Source organism: Musca domestica, unplaced genomic scaffold, assembly GCF_030504385.1.
Source record: "Musca domestica strain aabys unplaced genomic scaffold, Musca_domestica.polishedcontigs.V.1.1 63, whole genome shotgun sequence".
In the NCBI taxonomy this organism is placed as follows: Eukaryota; Metazoa; Arthropoda; class Insecta; order Diptera; family Muscidae; genus Musca; species Musca domestica.
The window spans coordinates 3,674,251-3,683,044 of record NW_026712370.1 but is presented as its reverse complement, the minus strand read 5'-3'; the positions used below and the strand labels follow the sequence as shown (position 1 = coordinate 3,683,044).

The following is an 8,794-nucleotide window of genomic DNA, read 5'->3' as shown; positions in this document are numbered from 1 at the left end:
GTGGTGCTAATTTTGGTAAAATTTGGATTTGAGTGAACAGATAGAACTGGATATCTAAAATTTTTAAAATATGATTACTGTGGGAGTGTAGGATTGGGACATGGGGTAGTTTTAAAAATTTGTACTTTTATGTACTAAATTTGGTACAATTTGGAAACCGGTGGGGTCGGAATCCTGAAATTTGGAAATAAGATTTATATTGGATTGTATGATTCAGGTTGTTGCGGAAACTTATGTGTACTAAATGGTACTAAATTTGGTACAAATAGGAATTGTGGTGAACCGATAAGGGTAGAAATTTAAAATTTTGGAAATAAGATTTGTATGTGGCATTGTATGATTGAGATTTGGAGGTAGTGTTGGAAATTTGGAATGTGGCATTGGGAGATGCAGGAAGTTTTGGTACAATTTGGATTTGTGTGAAACAATGAAATGTGGAATGAGGACTACTGTTGAAGTGTAGGATTGGGTATGTACTAGATCTATATACAAGGTGATGCAAAAGTAAAATTCCGACGTTTTTTCGCTGCAATTAAAAAAAAAATGAAAAACTCACGAATATGATGTCATATAAATTGAGTCTTTTGATGGCATTTTCTATCACTTGGGCCAAAATTTCCGGTCCTCACATTCTTCACGGGTATCGTTTTTAAGAGCTGAAAGAGTCTGATGCCTCTTGAAATAAACCCGCGCCTTCAAAAAGCCGAAATCGCCGAAAGGGTAAATAGGCGCCGGGGAAATGTATCCTTCAGCATATCGATTGTGGCACGTGTAGTGTGTGCCGTTGTACCGTATTGTCGGAACCACATGTTTTCCAATCCCAAATCATCAAGTTGCGGCGAAAAAAATTTCTTTGTAGCGCTCACCATTCACAGTAACCGTGTCTGCGAAGAAAAAAGGTTCAATGACTCCTCCAGCGAAAACAGCACACAGTGCAGTGACTTTGAGCAGGTGTAATGGCTCTTCGTGGCTTACACGCGTATTCAGAAGGTAAATTTTGCTGATTTACGTACCTGTTAAGATGGAATTGGGCCTCATCACTCGTGATTATTTTGAATGAAAATTCATTTTCTTCTTGGTGGTGATAAATGATGGCTTGAGAGGGTGTTGGACGCGATTGGCGGTCAGCAGCTAACAGCTGATGCACCATCTGGACTTTGTACGGTAACATCTTCAAATTATGTATAAAAATTCGCTGTAAAGACCGTCGACTGATACCTATTTACGTGACACGTCGTCTATTCGATGTCCACGGCGCTTCCATGACATCTTCGGCTAAAGCAGCAATAGCGTGTGTTAGACGCGATTGACGATCAGCAGCTGACAGCTGATGCACCATCTGGACTTTGTACCGACACATCTTCAAATCTTGTATAAACATTCGGTGTAAAGACCGTCGACTGATACCCATTCGCTTGGCACGTCGTCTATCCGATGTCCAAGGCGCTTCCATGACATCATCGGCTAAAGCAGCAATATTCTCTGCAGAACGGATACTCCGGGGTCTGCCACGCCTGGCAGCATCTTTTGTTGTGCCAGTCTCTTCAAGACGAGAGGCTAAACGTCGCAGTGTTTCACCCGGTAGGCGTTGGACGACCAGGAAATCTGCGACAAAATTCACGTTGTGACAAAGTCACCGACCACTTATAGTCACCAATATTCCGCGTTCTGGAGCAGTGTGTTTGCTACAAAAAAGTCTAAACAGAACAGATATTAGGGGCCAATCATAAAATGTATACCATTTTCTGATAGGAGGATTACTTTTTCGCCACCTTGTATGTATATAAAGGAGTAACTAATGAGCGAGTGTCCGACTAACTGATTTATCAACGCCCAGGCGAAACGGCTAAAGCTAGAATTTTAAAATTATGCGTGTGGGTCAATGTTGGTGGGTAGGGGTGAGAAATGGTTTAGTTTTTGAAAATTCGGGCTAGTAGTACATTTGGCATGAAAATTTAGTTTGGAAAGTAGTGTTTGAAAATGCGTAACTACTGTACCAAATGGTACTGAATTGGTACAATTTGGTTTTGATCTGGAAAAATATTGGTATTGAGGTACCTGCTGGTGGGAAGGGTTAAGATAAAGGCTTGAGGTTTGAAATGCATTCAGCAAGCGTAAGAAAGGTACAAAATGGTACTAAATTTGGTATTGTATAAACGGAGACTACTTGAAATCTGAAATTTGTTGGTGTGTAGGGTTGACATTTGGAGTTGGTTTCGGAGGAGGCATTTGGAAATACGTACTAAAAATAGTACGAAGAGTACTGAATGATATTAACTTCGGTATTTAAGGAAGAAAAGAAGCTGGAAATCTGATATGCTGTTGTTCTTGATGTTGTTCTGGATAGGCAAACTAAAGTTTTGTTTCGAAATTCGAACAATATATGTACTAAAAGTACTGAAATGTACTAAATTTTGTACAATTTGGAATATTTTGAAATGTTGTATGGATATAACGAAATAGTTTTGGAAACATGTGCTAAGTACAAGAACTTTACTATATGGTACTAAATTTGGTACAATGTGCTTTTGGGCGAATGGATAAAGGAGGAATGTTGAAATTTAGAAAGAGTTTGATCTAAAAAGTGGACAATATTTGAACGAAAAGTAAAGAACGACACTATATTTGGTATGTAGGGTAGAACATAAGTTGGAATTGTACATTTCGGTATTAAGACCGCTGTGAAACATAGTTATTTTTTTCCGAATAAAGAAAGATACAAATTGAAGCGCATTTTATCCGGATAAATCCTTTCGTAAGGCCCTGTCTGTAGCAGACATTTTACTAGTCTTCTACCAAATAAACTTAAAATTCTGCTAGGCCTCTACTGGTCTTCTATTGGCAACAGGCTTTTTGAAGGTCTTCTAAATTCCTTTTATAGATAAAACTAGCTGAACCTGGCGCGCTTCGCTACTCCTTCGCTTTTATACGCATTCAAAATTTTATATATGAATATTTGTTGGTTAAAAAATATAAATAAAACAAATTCAAAAATTTTAAAAACGTTATTATTGTAATGCGTAAACAAACAAATAGCTCGGTCATTCAACGCGTGAACATTCCAGGAAAAAAGCTTGAGAAAAGCAGGAACATGCTAAATTTAGTCCGCATACACGAAAGGGTTGTCCTTCGGATTTATTAATTTCATAGCAAATGCCAAGCGTGCTGGAAACTGTAATCTTTTGAAGTTGAATTTAGAGAATTCGAGGTATTAACATATTTCCAATAATAATCATACCCTTATTAAGTTTGTCATTCCGTTTGTAACACCTCGAAATATACATTTTAGACCCCACAAAGTATATGTATTCTTGATCAGTATAAAATTCTATGCTGACTTAGCGATGTCCATCCGTCTGTCAGTCTGTTGAAATCACTCTAGCTTCCGAACGAAATAAAGTAGGTTGAGAAAATTTCACTCAAATGTATATTATGTCTGCAGGACATTTGGTATTGAAAATGGACCATGTAGGATAATAATGTCTCTTTGGTAATTTTAGAGACATTATTCACCGGAATTGGTTCAAATTTTGTATTTGAAGTTCGAAATGTATACTACAGCCTATGACAGAAGATTATCTATGCAGTTCCACGTCTTCGTATACATTCGGTACTTTTAAGATTTTAAAACAATTGTTAACGGATTTTATTTCTTTGAAAATTGCAAAATTCGTTCCAAATGGTGGAGGGCATTCAAAGTTCGGCCCGCCCGAACTTTCAGCTTTTTTACTTGTTTACTGTTAGCCTTATACCATTGCAAAGGCGTTGTGAGTCATTGCATCCTAATAAAATCATATTCCAATCTGTCACATGCCATATTTCATTGAAATTGGAGGTACATACCGTGTTTGGTGCATAAAATATGTGAAATCGGCCGAGAATATATATGGGAGCTATATCCAAATTTTAACCGATTTCAAATTTGTTATTGTATCCAAATTCCGCCACACATTCTGGATTTCATTGGAATATGACATACATATGGTGTTTGGTACATAACATTCATAAGACCGACCGAAAAGTATATATATGAGAGATGTATCCAAACCTCATCCGATTTCAATTTAATTTGGCAAATTTATTTTTGTACCAAATTTGGTCACTCATGCCGAATTTCATTGGAATCGGATATACGTATCATGTTTGGTGCATCAAATATGTGAAATCGGACGAAAATATATATAGGAGCTACATCCAAATCTGAACCGATTTAAATATAATTTGACAAATTTATTTTTGTACCAAATTAAGTCACTCATGCCGAATTTAATTGGAATCGGATATACGTATCGTGTTTGGTGCATCAAATACATGAAATCGGCAGAAAATATATATGGGAGCTATATCCAAATCTGAACCGATTTCCATAAAAAATGGCAAATATATTTTCTAATCAAATCCCGTCATTTATTCCAAATTTGCAGAATCTATCTGTAATCGACCAATAGATATGTGCATATAAAATCCAAATTTTTGGAAAGTACCTCCGATTCTGACGCTATATCTCCGGTCCCGAGAGGAATTTCAAAAATATATAAAGCCTATGTTACTTTCAGGCGATGTTGTAGTATACTTGGAAATTTTTAGGAAAATCTGTTCAGCGGGTTTCGAGTCCATAAATTACAAACAAACAAACAAACGTACAAACATTTTCCTCTTTTATAGATATAGAGACCTTTAAAAATTAGGTTGGTCATATGACCATCTCATATGTAGGGTAACCGCAACAAACACACAGATACACATAAATTCATACGCAAATTCCAACAACCGTTTATTTTTTGCCTAAACAGCAACAAAAAAAAGCAAATTGAAAAGTATTTAACGAAAGCGAAAATTAATAAGCGTTTAATAGCTCGGTCGCTCGCTTTACCGCTAATTAACGCGCCCAGTTCGTTTAAAAAGCGCAAATGACGTTTTGTTTGAATGTCTAGCCCCCCCAGCTCCTCCTACCCTCTCCACAATCCCAACATTGCCGTCCAGCAGCCGCCATCCAGTTAGTCAACCACCAAAACGACATGTTAATGACGTCCTCAATCACTCATTGGCTGGCTGACTGACTGACTACCTGCCTGGTCATTCAGATCTATTGGTTATCATGTTTTTTGTATATACGAGTATTTCGATTTTTTGCACAAGTGAATTGTTTAATAAAAAAATCATAAACACTGCTATATAAACATATTTTCTCAATCAATTTGCATAATGGCTAGAAGTCGGGACACGACCCATAGCAGGTGGCAAAAAGACTGACAGAAGACTGGAAGAGTTTGAAACAAAAAAAATAACTACGACAACGATGGCTGGTTTCATTCAAGCGAGGTGGCAAAGGTTTCATTTACGTCAAATGCAAAACAATGGGCAGTGAGAAAGTGACAGAGTGACGACGAACAGTGGGCAAAACAACACTGTAATTCTTTGTGGAACCCTTACCCCCAAAAAGTTTGGTAAGCAAATAATTTTGCCGCAGGTCTCTTTGGACGAACTTTGCTTGAGAATATTTGGAGTCGATCTGGGTATGTCGGTGCGATTTCTCTAAATTTGGTACTTTGTAATATTTTTACCAAACTAAGATCGAATTCGCTGGTGAATAATGTCGGTCCAATACTTCTAATACCACCCCACAAACGCTCAAAAATTTGCTGCTGCCGTTCAAACTTGGAACATCATAATATTTGAATAAGACTTGGGTTAGGTGCAAGGGGACAAATTTGGCCCAATCCTTTTTGTACCTCCACCACAAAAGTTCAAAAATTTCTAGAAAAAAATCACATATAACGCACACCAGTCACTGCATCAATGCCCAGGCGAAACGGATGAAGGTAGAATCTAGAAATTGTGCTTGTGGGACAATGTTTGTATGTAGGGTGAGATAAGGGTGAGTTCTTAAAAATTCGGATGACCGTTCGTGCGTCCGTCTGTGGAAATCACTCTAGCTTCCGAACTAATTGAAGAAGGTTGACAACATTTTACTCAAATGTGTGTTTCGTCTGCAGGACTTTTCATATTGAAATGGGCTATATAGGTCCACGTTTAGTTATAGCCTCTATATAACTGTACCTCCATATATTCGTTATTTTGATGATTTTAGCGACATTTTTCTCCGGAATTGTTTCAAATTTCGTACTAAAAGTTCGTAGTGGGTACTACAGCCTGTGACGGAAAATTGACTATGCAGGTCCAGGTCTTCGTATCACCTCCATATATCAGTACCTCCCCATATTTGGTATTTCGATGGTTTTAGCTACATTTTTCACCGGAACTGCTTCAAATGTAACTGAAAATTGCCTATGGCCAACGTCTTCGTATATTTTGATGATTTTGTCGACATTATCCACCTGAATTGTTTCAAAATTTGTATTTGAAGTTCCTAATGGGTACTACAACCTACCACTGAAAATTGTTTTTTGCAGGTCCACGCCTTCGTATAGCCCCCATATAACGATAACTCGCTATATTCTTAAGAGAATTGTTAACGGTTTTTTTTTTTAATTTTCAAATTTGTTCTTAATTGTAGAGGGTATTCACGGCACGACCGAACTTATTGCTTTTTTACTCGTTTAGCTATTATCTCTTTGGGAACACTGGCTTAAACCGTAATAGACGGTGCCACGCGTAACAATGAACTTATTGAATGTACATTTTATTTTACATTCGGGACTGGTCAATCCGAAAGGCCGCCTAGATCGCCTTTAGACTAATTTTGTGGTTCTATGTTAAAGCTCAGGTCCATACATTCGAGCTGCCTTCATACATTCGAGCTGCCTTCCTTCCGCATTGATGCATTTATTCGGCCGTAATGTTGGAAAGAGTATGCTAAACTTAAGTTGCGGTCAATTCAACATTTGTAAGAAATAATCTTCAAATATTAAATTAAGTGGACCCTACTATCAATTCATATAAGGATTTCATGATTTTTTTTTCGGAATAATTCGAGATTAATAACAACTCTTCGATTTTTTCGAAATTTTTTTCCAGAGCTCGCCCTGATTCCGGGAAAATATATATTTTTTTTTTTGGGGGGGGGGGCGGACATGGGACCCCCGAAAGTCTGGGTTAAAGACCGGGGCTAGACCCTTTATATGTTTACTAAAAGTACTAAAAATGTTATCCATTATATTGGGGAAATGGATAAAGCTAGAAACCTGAAATTTGAAATAAGGATCGCTGATGAAGTGTAAGATAGTTGTATTAAAGAAACTTCTATCTACACTTAGTATACTAAAAGTACTAAAATTCACTAAATGTGGCACTATTTCGAATTATGTGAGCGGATAGATTTAAAATGTTGGAATTTTTCCTAAGAATTAGGTTTGGGAAGAAGGGGCGAAATTATAAGGCGGTTTTGGAATTGGTACTGTATAGTGTACGAAAAGTATTAAATTGTAGTAAATTTGGTGTGTGAAAGGTTCAGATTTTTAGGCATTTTTGGAAATGCGTACTAAAAAGAGCGAAAAGTACTACATGATCTTAAATTTGGTATTTGGGGAAGGAATAGAGTTGGAAATGTAAAATTTGATATCAGGACCTCTTTTGTGCGGCGGGTTTGATTAAACATCCATCTATTAACATTGGTATTACGCACTAAAAAAAAGCACGAAAAGTACTAAATGTTACTGAATTTTGTTTTGAAGAGGACATTTATGTTTTGAAGAGGACATTTTTCATTTCACTCCTTTCGGAAATAGATTTTAAAAAAGCTACGAACGGTACTAATTGCTATTAAATTTGGTATTTGGAAAATTTGGGAATTTAAAATTTGGAATTTGAAATTTCGATCTTTCATGTTGTGTACACTAAATGTATGATAATAATAATCTTGGGAAAGGTACGAGAAGAAATGGTCCGATCTCTCCCATCTTTATAACAGACAATGTGTTGATGGCAATATTAAGATGTACCAAGTCTGAATGGAATCAGATCTTAATTTCGCGTTTTATGAGCTTTATGGGCATTCAAAATTTTGAACCAGCGGAAATGGACCGATATATGCCATTTTCACAGCAGAGCTCGTATAAGTACCAGCGGAAATGGACCGATATATCCCATTTTCACAGCAGAGCTCGTATTAGTAGAAATAATGGGATGTGTGAAATATGAAGAGAACCAGATGTTTTTTTTTTTGAGATTTATGATTGTTTTGGCTATTCACAATTTTGACCCTTTGTGAGGATGATACCAGAAGGGGTGGACCGATATATTTCATCTTCACAGCAGACCTTGGATTAATGAAAATATTGTGATGTGTGTAACTTGAAGACAATCGGTCTTTTACATCACATTTCTTAAGAGTTATAATTATTCAAAATGTTGACCCTTTGTGGGGAAGGTACTTGATGGAGTGGTTCGATATTGTCCATTATCGCTCCTGACCTAGCACTGATGCAAATATTAGGATTTACAAAGTTGGAGCAAAATCGGATTATCCTTTCTTATTCTGTTCAGCAAAATTTTTTTGAAAATTTTGTACTTTTTGTGGGGGGTACCAGAAGGAGTGGGCCGATATTGTGCATCTCCGAACTCGATCTTTGTGGTGGAAGTACTTGATGGAGTGGATCGATATTGTCCATTTTCGCAACTGATGCAAATATTAGGATTTGCAAAGTTGGAGCAAAATCGGATTATCCTTTATCTTTCTGTGCAATAAAATATTTTTTTTGGAAAATTTTTACTTTTTGTGGGGGATACCAGAAGGAGTGGGCCGATATTGTACATCTCCGAACTCTACCTAAGTTTGATAATAATATTACGGAGTTTTAAGTTTGGACCAAATCGGATACTCCATTCGAGAATT

At 36.9% G+C, this 8,794-nt stretch overlaps 1 protein-coding gene across 1 annotated transcript; it reads right to left on the bottom strand.

The window, feature by feature from the left end:
* Nucleotides 1-1,222: 1,222 nt before the first annotated feature.
* On the bottom strand, nt 1,223-5,020 carry LOC131805873 (uncharacterized). Its single transcript, XM_059129615.1, has 2 exons — nt 4,954-5,020; nt 1,223-1,605 (listed from the first exon to the last, which is right to left on the bottom strand). The coding sequence occupies exons 1-2, from the start codon at nt 5,018-5,020 to the stop codon at nt 1,223-1,225; spliced, it is 450 nt and encodes a 149-aa protein (XP_058985598.1).
* Nucleotides 5,021-8,794: the final 3,774 nt, after the last annotated feature.

Excerpts from the sequence above, each read along its gene's own strand:
- LOC131805873 (XM_059129615.1), bottom strand. The coding sequence starts at position 5,020 with ATGTCGTTTTGGTGGTTGACTAACTGGATGGCGGCTGCTGGACGGCAA. Across the intron at positions 1,606-4,953 it reads ATGTTGGGATTGTGGAGAGG|ATTTCCTGGTCGTCCAACGC; the intron begins GTAGGAGGAGCT and ends ATTTTGTCGCAG.